Source organism: Poecilia reticulata, chromosome 17 (assembly GCF_904066995.2).
Source record: "Poecilia reticulata chromosome 17, P_reticulata-male-v2, whole genome shotgun sequence".
Classification (NCBI taxonomy): domain Eukaryota; kingdom Metazoa; phylum Chordata; class Actinopteri; order Cyprinodontiformes; family Poeciliidae; genus Poecilia; species Poecilia reticulata.
The window spans coordinates 31,135,128-31,147,603 of record NC_088846.1 but is presented as its reverse complement, the minus strand read 5'-3'; the positions used below and the strand labels follow the sequence as shown (position 1 = coordinate 31,147,603).

At 43.1% G+C, this 12,476-nt stretch overlaps 2 protein-coding genes and 1 long non-coding RNA gene across 5 annotated transcripts; 1 reads left to right on the top strand and 2 right to left on the bottom strand.

The window, feature by feature from the left end:
• Positions 1-1,088: 1,088 nt before the first annotated feature.
• LOC103460594 (uncharacterized) lies at positions 1,089-6,451 on the bottom strand. Its single transcript, XM_017303409.2, has 2 exons — positions 6,224-6,451; positions 1,089-3,762 (listed from the first exon to the last, which is right to left on the bottom strand). The coding sequence occupies exons 1-2, from the start codon at positions 6,351-6,353 to the stop codon at positions 2,006-2,008; spliced, it is 1,887 nt and encodes a 628-aa protein (XP_017158898.2). The 5' UTR covers positions 6,354-6,451; the 3' UTR covers positions 1,089-2,005.
• Positions 6,452-7,277: 826 nt separating this feature from the next.
• LOC103460578 (uncharacterized) lies at positions 7,278-12,203 on the bottom strand. Of its 3 annotated transcripts, none has more exons than XR_014084430.1 (3): positions 11,828-12,203; positions 8,767-10,821; positions 7,278-8,687 (listed from the first exon to the last, which is right to left on the bottom strand). XR_014084430.1 is itself a non-coding variant. In XM_081598829.1 (3 exons), the coding sequence occupies exons 1-3, from the start codon at positions 12,201-12,203 to the stop codon at positions 9,605-9,607; spliced, it is 1,521 nt and encodes a 506-aa protein (XP_081454955.1). In that variant the 3' UTR covers positions 7,278-9,604. The 3 variants fall into 3 exon arrangements, 2 of the variants coding, with proteins under 2 accessions (XP_081454955.1, XP_081454954.1); XM_081598829.1 differs by having other exon boundaries at positions 7,278-10,647; positions 10,720-10,821; XM_081598828.1 differs by having other exon boundaries at positions 7,278-10,821.
• On the top strand, positions 12,162-12,430 carry LOC145548156 (uncharacterized). Its single transcript, XR_014084448.1, has 2 exons — positions 12,162-12,242; positions 12,318-12,430. It is a non-coding gene; the product is annotated as an uncharacterized LOC145548156 (long non-coding RNA).
• Positions 12,431-12,476: the final 46 nt, after the last annotated feature.

The window sequence follows — 12,476 nt, the reverse complement described above, 5'->3', positions numbered from 1 at the left end:
CTTTGCTTTAACTCCTTCAGAGATCAGAGTGAAATGAGTTCAGGAGGTTCAGGTTACTATTATTACATCTGTGGTCCAGTCAAAGTCTCATTGATGCTGCTTCCTGATTCCAACCTGATGCTGAAATTATAGGATGCATGAAGGAAAAGACATGAACTATTTTGGATCATCCATACTGATATATCTGATCCGTTTTCTGCTTGTTTTGTGATTTTCAGCTCTTTAAGAACCTAAAGTTTAATCATAGATGTTGAAACTATGATAAACAGACTTTAACGTCTCACTGGACACACTAAACAGCTGATCAAGTTCTCCTCTTGCTCAAATGTAAACCAAACAACATGAGGATGGAGGGGATTTGTTAGATTTTGAATGTCATGGCTGTTGGTTAAAGCCTTACTAGTCTGAGAGTGAAGCTGCTCATCTGCTGGGATTTGAACCGAGAACTTTCAGGTTTACCAAGAATGTCCTGAAGAGTAAACGTCCAGAGTCCTGTTGTAGTGATGTGTGCCTAATAAAGTGGCCGGTTAGCAGTGATTAAGTGGCTGTTGCTGTCCATTATTAATTAAATAAACCAAGCAACCAACCAAAACTGTGCTTAAATGTTGTTATATATGTTATTACGCCGTCATATTATTATTCCTCATTTCGCAGCAGTTCGTCCATCTTTAATAAACTGTCAGATAATAAACTGCAGATATTGTTACTGAAATATTCAGCTGAGAAACAAAAACACAACCAGCTGCTGCTGGAGCCGTTTTATTCGACTCTGCTGGACGTCACACTGATAAAATACAAATGATGTCAATAACAGATCAAGGACTCGTTATGCTGAGGCCTCAAGGCGACGTTTTCTGCAAATCAATTTTTAATCTGGTAGAAAATAAAAACAAATAAAAAAAACTCAACACAAAGCTACAAATCTGCATCATTTACATAAAGCAGATTATGACAAAATCCCCAGGGACAAACAGGGTCATTGATCCGAGTGAGCAGAACCAGAACCAGAACCAGAGAAGATTTTACTGAACTCAAACGTTTTAGCCTTTACCTTTAACCCGAGGAAACGATGAGACAGAACAAGCGTAAAAAGAAAACTCAGTTTGTTTTTATTTACAGATAGAAGCAGCATTACAATGGTCTAGTCAAAGTAAAGACTCTTTCATTAAAAAAAAGTTCAAGTTATAGAAGAAGGATACAAATAAACAAGTTTTCTTGAGTTAATACAACATCTTAATTATTCCTTAACTGAAATTCTTCATCTTTTAATAGTCAGTGAGTAAAATATTTAATAGAAAATGAACCCAAATGTTTGGGGATTATTATATTTCATATTAAATAAAAGCCCTTTATGTGAGTTTTTAATACATATTTTAAAATATGGACTTAATTTAAACGGCTCTGTGTCGGTATTAATACATGATTGATGTTAGTTTAGAAGCACCGCGCTCCGGTTAGCATGGAGACAAAAATTAGATTTGTGTTTAATAAAGGAGTTACATAGTCAGCATTTTATGGTATAAAATATTACATTTAGTGTAATAAGTAATTTATTTAAGCTTCCCTTGATAAACCAAGCAGCTTGGAGTCATAAAGATGAAACTACATTTGACTGAAAAATGGAACAGAAATAAAAAACTGTTCTGTTCAGACAGATTTCAGAGAATCGTTAATGGAGTCAGAAATCCTGATGCTGCAGATGTTTCCTCCTTCGTACATAAACACATTTTTGGTTCGTTTGAATTAAACTTGTTTATCTTCCCGTCATGTTTTACACTTTGTTGTTATATTTGAAGACTATATTAATGTAGCAGAAAACAGAAATAATATCTAAAGCTAAACCAAACTTTAACTGTGATTCACATAACCTGTAATTTAACCAGGTTAAATTAATTTTAAGGAAGCAATTTGATGGAAACCCAGCAGAGAAGTTGGTTACACACATCTACCCTCCAGGTCTATGTGAACTAAAAGTCTTTAACCTGTAGATCTATGTTTTGAAGGCTCAGGGAGGAGCAGCTTTCCTCTGGGTGTGAACCTGCATGTGTTTGATCAGGCTGCCGCTCTGATTGAATCTTTTTCCACAAGCCGAACAGGGAAAGGGTTTTTCCCCGGTGTGGGTCCTGACGTGGATCTTCAGAACGCCGTACTGGGTGAAGTTCTTCCCACATGTCCTGCACTGGAAGGGCCTCTCCCCGGTGTGAGTCCTCATGTGAACCACCAGGCTGCTGTTCCTGGAGAAGCTCTGGCCGCAGGCGTCGCAGGAAAACGGTTTCTCACCCGTGTGAGTCCTGCTGTGCAGACGGAGCTGGCTGCTGTTGACGAAACCTTTTCCACACGTCACACACAGATACGGCCGCTCTCCTGTGTGTGTCCTGCTGTGGACGTTCAAACTGCCCAGCTGGGTGAAGCTCTTCCCACACGTGGTGCAGAAGTGCTTCTTCCCTGTGTGGATTCTCTTATGAACGTTTAAATACGAAGGGTCACGGAAACTTTTCCCACAGGTTTCACACTTATAGGGCCTCTCAGCTGTGTGCGTCTTCCTGTGAACCTTCAGACTGAAGCGCCTGCAGAATCCTTTCCCACAGATGTCACAGAAGAAGGGCCACTCGCCGGCGTGCGTCCTCCTGTGGACGTCCAGCTGGAAGTCGTTACTGAAGCCCCGCCCACACGTGTCACAGGAAAACGGCCAATCGCCCGTGTGAAACCTCATGTGTACGTTCAGGCTGCAGATCCGGGTGAAGACCTTCCCACAGGTGTTGCAGGTGAAGGAGTTTTCCCCGGTGTGAGTTCTGCGGTGGACGTGGAAGTGGCTGCTGTAGCGGAAGCTCTTCCCACAGGTCTCGCAGGTGAAGGGTCTCTCCCCGGTGTGGATCCTCATGTGGACCTTCAGCCCACTGGGCTGCGTGAAGCTCTTCCCACACGTGTTGCAGGCGTACGGCTTCACACCTGAGTGGACTCCCTGGTGTTCCACCAGGCTGTGTTCGTATCTGAACACTTTCCCACAAACGTCACATTTCACTGGTGGTTCCGGGTCGGAGTGGACCCGGCTGTCTGACACAGGACCGCTGCTTCCTGCCTCACTCCGGCCCTGAGCTTCAGAACTGGACTGCCTGTACAGATGATCCAGGCCTGGTTCTGATTCGGGTCTCTGATCCGACCAGGAGTCCAATAAGCCATCAGCTGAGTGGGTCACCAGCAGCTGCTGGATCTGCTGACTGCTGTGGATCAGGAAGGACAGCAGCTGAGGCTCCTCATGGTCGACTGCAAACTGGGACCGTTCTGAATGTCCAGCAGGTTCTGCTGCAGGTTCTGCTGCAGGTTCTGCTGCAGGTTCTGCTGCAGGTTCTGGTTCCTCCTGCTCCTTCTTGACACATGAAAGCTCTAGTTCACTCTGTTCCTCCTTAATGTGTGAAGGTTCTGGTTGTCCCGTTTCCTCTTTAATCCCTAAATGTTCTGGTTCCCCTCGATCCGATCCGAATCCTGCAGGTTCTGGTTCCTCCTTAACGTGTGAAAGCTGCAGTTCCTCCTGTTCCTCTTTGATCAGTAAATGTTCTGGTTCCCTCTGATCTGCCAGTTCTTGCTCATCTTGTTCCTCTGCAGCATCAGGAAGTTCTGGTTTCACCGGTTCCTCTTTAATATCTGGACGTATGAAAGACCAGCTCTGTTCCTGGTCCAGAACAGAGCTGGTCTGTTGGGTCCAAAGCGGCTCAGAGAGATTTTCCTCCTCTTCCGCCTTCCAAACATGCCGATTTAGAAAATCTGAAGGAAAAAGGAAAACATCAGACATTAACTAGTTCAGTGTTTCTCACCCTGTTTCAGCCCAGCGCCCCCCCAGCCTTTATCCAGGCCCCTCTCCGCCCCCCACCAAAGAATTTGTAGGCTACTTTGCACTGACAATTATTTTATTATTAATGTTATTATCATTATTGTAGATGTTTTGAATCGGCACACCGATTATGTTTTCCTGTACACATCAGCGCCTTACGCTCCTTCACCTCGCGCACATAACGGGGTAAATGTAGCGAGTTTTGCTTCGTGGGGGGGGGGGGGGGGGGGGGGGGGCATTTATGTTTTCGCATCCACCTGAATAATGTGTAGTTGCGCCCCTACCCATGGCACTTCAACAATATTATTTTACCTTTCATCTGGAAATAGTGTCTGTTTATTCTTGCCATACAGTCCTCTTTATTAATTATTGCTCAAAAGGTCTTGCCATACCAGTTTATTCCTCTGTATTTACTTTAGTTTCTTAGTTATTCTTGCATTTTGTTCTTCATTCATTTCCATTTAGTTTCCTTTGATTAGTTTATCCTCTCTTGTTTTATAGCTATGTCCACTTTAGTTTCTTTCCTGTTGCTACATTTATTTGATCGTTTATTGACCATCAGTAATCTTCACTCATCACCTGCTGCGCCGCCTAATTGTCATATTTCACATCATGTGTTGATTTTTCACTGTTCAGCGTCAGATTCTCTGTTTTTATGCCATAATTCACATTTAGTTCGTCGCTCCGTTTTGCCCGCTTCTTTCAGAGTTTTGCGCAATGTGCGCATCGTTTTTTTTTTAGCCCCTAAGGTTCAGGGCGGTCGGGAACATATCAATGGGGAAAAGGCAGACTGACATAAACCTTTTAAAACAACGGAAACAATTTCTGCATTCTGGTTATTGAAATTTAAAAGTGCTGTGTTATTCTATCAACCCGTTTCATACCGGACCACTTACAGCTCCGTGTTAACGCTATAAAATGAACACTCTCTATCGAGGTATCACCATGGAGGGATTTCTTTATTTAAATGGGTTCATTTTTCAGAGGGATACATAGTGAGGGTATCGTGATTTTAGTAATTACATGTTTGATTTTCTGTTGTCCTTCCATGGAAGCGGGCAGCTTTCAAACGGAAATAAAACATTTTTTAATATAAATTGCTGCTTTGACATGATCACAGAACAGCCAAAACATATGTAGCTACATAAATACCAGACAAAGTGATCACAGCAGCGTCATCAGCCGGTGTAACGCTGAACTGATGCGGAGCCATGAGCTACAAGCACTGAATAGAAGAAGATTTGCCACCGATACAATTTAGAGAGGCCAATTAACCTGACAGTCATGTTTTTGACTGTGGGAGGAAACCGGAGTACCCGGAGAAAACGCACGCATGCACAGGGAGAACATGGAGACTCCATGCAGAGAGACCGGGGCCGGGAATCGAACCCAGAACCTTCTTGCTGCAAGGCAACAGCTCTACCAACTGCGCCACTGTGCAGCCCAGATTCTAGATCCACCAGAACCAAAAGCAAAGCAGCTTTTGTTTCATCATGACTGCAATATTGTAATATTCTTAGTACAGCTGCTTTAGAACCAGGTTCTCCAAAATGATCAGTCCTCAGTGGCAGCTGCACACTGCTGATCAGGAGGAACATGTTTTAGATCCTTCATCACGTTGGTGTGAATATAAATCCTATAGAAAGGAACATAAAGGGTTTTTCTTTTCAGTGTGACTGAATATTATGGTGACTTGGATGAAACGACGTCTGCTCAAAATTTAATTATAACATAATTATTTATTATTCTATAATGAGAAGGAAAAAAAGTTCACAAAAATTAAGTTTTTCTCCAACTGACCCACATTTTTCAGTTGTCTCCAAGGAAAGACAAACAATCAATAATTAGTTAATGTTTCACATCACAATAAACATTTAAATAAACAGGATGAGGGAGTTAAAGCTTTTATTTGATTTAACTTGGCTCTTAACATTTCTGTCAGCTTTATCATCTGTTCTGGTAAAATGAAGATTCATTTTGATCTTTAACTGATGATTCTCAAACATCAAATACGCAAAATGTTCAGGTTCTATGTTGGTGATTTTACAGATATTATTTAATCCGTTGCCAATTCAATATCCGTTCAGTTCATTAAATCTTCATAAATGTGTTAATCACCTCGTGTGTTGCAGTGATTTGTAGTTCTTTCTGCTGGACACATTGTTTTGGTGAAATGGGTCCTGAACAGAAACACCTTGAATTAATCTGGTGACCAGTTAATCTGCAACACCGCCACTAAATCCACGTTAAACACGTAACGAGAGGAGAGCCTAAGCTCTAAAGTCCGTTCATAACGCATCAAATACACACATATACCTTTATAAAGAAAAGGAAATTACATTTTCTACAGTTTATCTACATTCTCAGCTATAACGGGCCTGTCTGGAAACATACCGACTCCCTGCGGCTCTGTTTCGGGTTTCCAGCAGAGATCCTCCGCTCCGCGATCATCCTCCATCTTTTCCTCCACCGAGAAGCTTTTCTTTAAACCCCTGAACTCTCCCAGCTGAGGGAACTCAGACATTATTACTGAAATATTCAGTAGAGGTACGAAAACACAACCGTCCTCCAGCTGCTGCTGCAGCCTGTTTGTTTTACTTCCGCTGGGTGAAACTGAGAGAAGGCAGCTGATTGGTCTGTTTACCGCCCCCTGCAGGACTGGAGGGGAACAGCAGAATGGCAGTAAAAATTAACTGGTTTAAATGAAAAAAGGTACTGCTAATGTCTTTCAAAATAGACATAATATCAAGTGCAGGGTTAAGGAGTTTCACATCTTTTCATGGAATAACCGAAGTGAATTTATAAGACAGAATGATGCTAAAACTCGCAGCAATATTTTCTCATTAGAAAAAAAAAAGTGCTTTAACATGATCTTCCATGAACGCCCCATAAAAAAATACTAAAGTTTATGTTTTCTATTTTCCATTTTTCCAAAGATATTTATTGTTTTAAATTAATTGTTTGGCTGGAATCGGGCCAAAAATTGGCTTTGGATGTAAAAGTATCAGATCTCTCATCTAAAATTTGGTAAAGTAAATTTATTTCAAATGTTTCAGTACTTAGGATTGTATAATCAGTCTTAATAAAAATGTCTTTAAGAACAAAGAACCTGTCAGTACCAGGATCTGACATGTATGACAATAAAGCTCTGGTGAAAATCCCAACAGAGCCTCAATGTCTTATTAATGAAGATAAACAAACAGTTGGTTACGAATGAAAATTTAATGGGAGAAAATGTGAATCTGCAGCTTTAGACCAGCCAATCAGATTCCTTTCCTGCAGCTGTGTGGGTTTGTGCTCTGCAGCCTCCACACCGTTAGCTGTGGCTTCTCACTTTAATAACACCATGACAGTTACAAGCATCGACTGAAACAGTCGTTCAGGAAGCACCTGAGTTCTTCATCTGAGAGAGAAACAGCTCAGAGTGATGCAAACCACGACAAATCCCTCCAGATCCTTAATATAACGTTTAATGTGACAGGTATATTTTATTTAATACAAATGAGAAACATGCAAATCAGGTCGAATACAAACAAAAATAAAACAAAGTGCAGCAGCTGCTGGTGTTCACACTTAAAGCTCCTTCAGGTTAAAATATGAGCCGTTTGGTTGGTTGATGTGTCTCAGCGTCTCCACGTCCAGCAGCTTTAACAAAGAAACGTCAAAACAGCCATTCAGTCTCCATGGCAACGTCTGGGAGGAGATCTGTGGACACTTCGTGATTCGATTACAACTCAGAAAATCTCAATGGGATTATTAAAAAATATATTTTAACATCAATCAGCTCATTTATGCTCCCAGTCAAGACCTTCAGGTTAACAGAAAACCAGGTTAATTACAGATAAATGTGCTTTTATGCAGACGGCTTTAGAAGAAGAAGAAGAAGAAGAAATGTCTGGACTCTGCAGCTCTGCTTGTTTCCACTAAAGTCCAGGATTTCATCTGGAACCGACAGCAAACGTCTCAAACAGATCCGGCTTAGGAACAGAAATATTTCTTCAATAAAATCAAACTGATTTATGGTCAATAACATCATTGAACCCAAACAATAAAACCTTTAAACCGAAGCTAAAATCCATTAGTTCAGAGCCTTTGAGGAATAAACTGGCTCATCAAACTGTCGTCTTTCTACCTTTAATCATTTTACCTGTGTGATATTGTGCTTCCTGCTGTTTTCGTCTAAATATGAAACTTAAATCACCAAGTTGTGAAAATTCAGTAACTGTGCTGGTTTTGGGATCTTAGTGTCGTGTTGGGTCGGTGCATCCAAAGGCTCCTCTCCTCTGGGTCAAAGTTGAAACTAGCTTCACTTCTCTTCCCTCTGCTGAATCAAGAACAAACATGTTTTAACCAAAAGGCACCAGGCAGTTGATCAAGTGAGACGTCTTGTTATTCTAATGTAAAGCATGTGAGTCGCTTTGGGGTCGTAAACCGTTCACACTGAAGTCTGATTGCAACACAGGGCTGAAACGATTCCTCCAGTGATTCCAGTCCCTCGATTATTAAAATTCCTCGAGGAAAATTGACCTGCCTCAAAGCTTCGTTATGTTTTATTATTTAATGCACCGTGTTTATTTGCGCTCTCTCTTTCGCCTGAGTTGTTGACGAAAGCTAAGTGTTGGCAGCATAACATCCCATTTTCAAGTTCGGCCTGGGAGGATTTTACTGATTCGTCGTAATGTCCTGGTTTTTGTCGTTTTTCCGGGAACCAATAAAAATCCTTAAAGTGACGGGAGCGATGCTTGGAGTTCGGCAGCTTTTCTCCTCCAGAGCTGCTGGTTCAGAGCGACGGCAGGATTATTTATACAGGTGAGCGGAGAGACTGAACACGGCGGACGGCTGTAGATGCAGAGCTTTACTGAAAATACCACAAAATAAACTTCATATCATTCTGGTCTCAACAAATGGGAGGCGAGGAGCATCGTGACCTTACTGACCTGGTGGATGTTTCTGTGTGACGAACAAAGGAGTCAAAACCCGTCGCTGACATGAACACAAACATAAATGTCTGGGAAGGTCAAAGTTCATCTGTTAAACTGACAGAAGATGAAAACATAAACCAAAAGTTGGAGAATAGACATGTTTTATAGTAGCCTGATCACAAACAGGCAGACTATCTGTGAGCCTCTTTATTATTACATCGAATAAAATTTCAGATTTTTGTATAAATTTTCTTCAGGTTTTACACTTAGAAAGTGAGCTATTAATATTACAGGTTAATTTTCTAAACTACAGAAAAGTAACTGTAGGGAAGCTCAAAAGTGAAAAATTGGACTGATGTTGATAAGTGATGGTAACACAGGTGTGTTAGATTTACCAATGTTTTATTTGATCTGATTAATCGTGAGAATAATCAACAGATTACTCAATTACTAAAATATTTGTTTACAGCAGCCCTAAACCACACAGAAAACGGAATTAAAAATGGAGTTGAGCGTTAAGACCAGCTGTGAGAACGTAGCCCCATGTCTCCACCAGAACCGGTCCGGGTTCCTCATGTCTCCACCAGAACCGCTCCGGGTTCCTCATGTCTCCACCAGAACCGGTCCGGGTTCCTCATGTCTCCACCAGAACCGCTCCGGGTTCCTCTCATGAAACATTTCCAGGTTCCAAAAATCAACATTCTGATAACTGAGTTTTGATGTTTCAGAATCCTTCATGTCTCCAGCTACACTCTCCTCATCCCCACTTGGTCCAGCTGTCTGAAACATCTGGACATGTGTCAGATGAATAAGTTGCTCAGTAAAGAGACCAGAGTAAATGTGACCATCCTGTTCAGTCGGTGTTGGTGTTAGTTCCTGCGGTGTGGCTCCTCATGTGGACGTTCAGAGTTCCTCTCTGGATGAAACTTTTCCCACAGGTCCCGCAGGTGAAGGGTCTCTCGCCGGTGTGCGTTCTAACGTGAGCTTTCAGGTCCCCCTTACTGATGAAACATTTCCCACAGCGTTCACACAGGTATGGCCTCTCGCCCGTGTGCGTCCTCATGTGGACCTTCAGCGCTGCGTTTTTGGTGAAGCTTTTCCCGCAGCTTTCGCAGAAATGCAGCCGGCCCTGCGTGTGGATCCTGCGGTGGGCTTTGAGCGACGTGTAGTTCCCAAAGCCCTTCCCACACGTCTCGCAGGGGAACGGTCTCTCGTCTGCGTGGGTTCCCCTGTGGAAGTTCAGGTTGGTCACCACTGTAAAACTTTTACCGCAGATTTCGCAGGCGTACGGCCTCTCGCCGGTGTGGATCCGCATGTGGACGTTCAGGCTGACCACCTGAGAGAAACTTTTCCCGCAGGTGTCGCAGGAGAAGGGCCGCTCGCCGGTGTGGGTCCTGATGTGGTTCTTCAGGTGGCCGCTCTGCGTGAAGCCTTTCCCGCAGATCGTACAAGCGTACGGCCGCACGCCGGAGTGGATCCTCTGATGGCGGTTGAAGTGATGCTTCTTCTTAAAGACTTTCCCACAAACGTCGCATTTGACCGATTTATCGGCGGCGGACAGCGTCGGGTCGGACGCGGGGAAGCTGCGTTCTTCATGGCTCTGGTTCCCAGCTGAAGGGAAGCTGACGGCGTACAGACGCTGGATGTTGGGTTCTCCCTCGCTGAGGTCGGCTTCCTGACTCAGAGGCTCGGTGAAGTCAAAGTGCTCCTGCTTCAGGATGAACTGCTCCACCTGCTGGCTGCTGCACGCCTCCTCTTCCTCTTCCTCCTCTTTAATCTGCAGCAGCTCTGGTTGTTCCTCTTTCACCTCCTCCTGGTTCGGCCCAGTCGGAGGTTCTGGTTCGTCCAGCTCCTCTTTAACCTCTGCACACTGCGGCTCGTCCTGTGGAGGTTCTGCTTCCTGCTGGTTCTGATTCAACCAGGAATATTCTGGTTCCTTCTGGCTGTCTGGATGATGGAGACGCCCACGTTCCTGCTGGTTCCTCTGGAAACATGGAGGTTCTGGTTCTTCACTGGCGCTCAGGTCAGTTTGAACCCCCTCCTCACCATGGAAACGATGATTTGGGCGCTCTGCAGGGAAGAGGAATGATGGAGATCATTAAAGTGACGACCATGATGGAGCTGCAGGTTCATCAGGAAGAAGCAGCCGTTTCTCCTCAGGACTTGATCATCTGTGTTGGTTTCTGAGATCTTAGCCGACTTCATGCTGTCAGACGGATCTATTTGGTTCTATTGAAGAGATTTCATGACTATCAGTCAGGCAGTGATCAGGTCTGGTTTTAAAAACAGTTTAATCAGTTTATCTATGATATCAAAGTCTGTTTGAAGATCTGAAACATTTACTAAATATGTGATGAACTTCAGTGGTTCTTTTCCTTCATTTAGCAGAACCTGTCTGAACCAATCAGTGTGCAGCTCTTCTGATTGGATCTGATCTATAATTAGCAGCTTTGGAGCTGAAACTTTTTATTTTTCCACCGTTTAGTACATTTTAGTAAAGTTTAGTTTATAATAAATCAACCAAAAACATGCAGTTCTCTGCACTTTCCATGACATTATATGACACATCATGCATCAACAGGGATGCTTCATTTCTTCATGAATCAGTTCAGATAAATAGATCATATTCCGCAGTCTGTAAATAAAACAACAAATCAGATCCAAAGAGGAAACACTCAGTTTCACACTGAGTGTTTAATTCTTCTCTTTTTCTGACTTGTTGTTTAAAACCATTTATTCGTTAAAAGCCCTTCCTGTAGCAGCATGTTGGGTTTTTAAATGGTTGCCATGGTGAATCGGTGACTCGGCGCTCTGTTGGTGATGCTTTCTCTGATAACCAGCTTCACTCCAGTTATGAGGTTCGGTTGATCTTAATATCAGATGTTCTGGACTGAAACTCGGAGTTTGTTCTCAGATTATTTATTTTAACGGATCAGAACCGACTGATGTTGTGGAGCTGAAAGAAACTCCTGACTGTTCTGCTCCTTGTTTACAACTATTTATTCTTCAAAATGGCCACAGTTTCATGGACGCGGATGAATTTGCTTTGTTAGTTTGTATTTTTGAGATTTCTTACCGGTCGTGTTGGCGTTTATCTGCGGTTTCCAGCGGATCTCCAGCAGTTTAATGTCCTCCTCGTAGCGGACGATGGTTTTTTCCACCTCGGTGAAGATTTCCTCCGCAGCAGCAGTTAGTCTCTCTCTGATAAAATCCCTCAGATGCTGAACTGAAGACATTGTTACTGTAATATCAGGCAGAGAAACGATAGCAGGCTGCTGCTGCTGCTGCTGGAGCCGTTTTGTTTTACTTCCGCTGGGGGTCAAACTGAGACGAAGCAGCTGGTTGGTCCATTTCCGCCCCCTGCTGGCCTGGAGGCGAACAGCAGCAAAACGATCACATTCTCTGAACCGGACCAGAAAATAATGAAGCAAACAGGCAAAAGTTATTTTCATTTCCTTCAGGGCTTATTTTTTAATAATACCTGTGGAAACGTGAGTCTGATAATACATTAAGATTTAGACCTGGCCTGTATTTACAGGTTGTAATGTTTCTGTCATTCCAACCAGAGCGGACTGGCCATCAGGACCATCCAGACATTTCCCAGTGTCCAGGCCCACTGCAGCGGGTCGGAACCAAGGTTGGGTTCAGGTCACGCTAAATAAAAACAATCTGTGCTGTTCATGCGACTCGCTCTGGAATCTGTCTCGTTAAAATTCCCACACAAT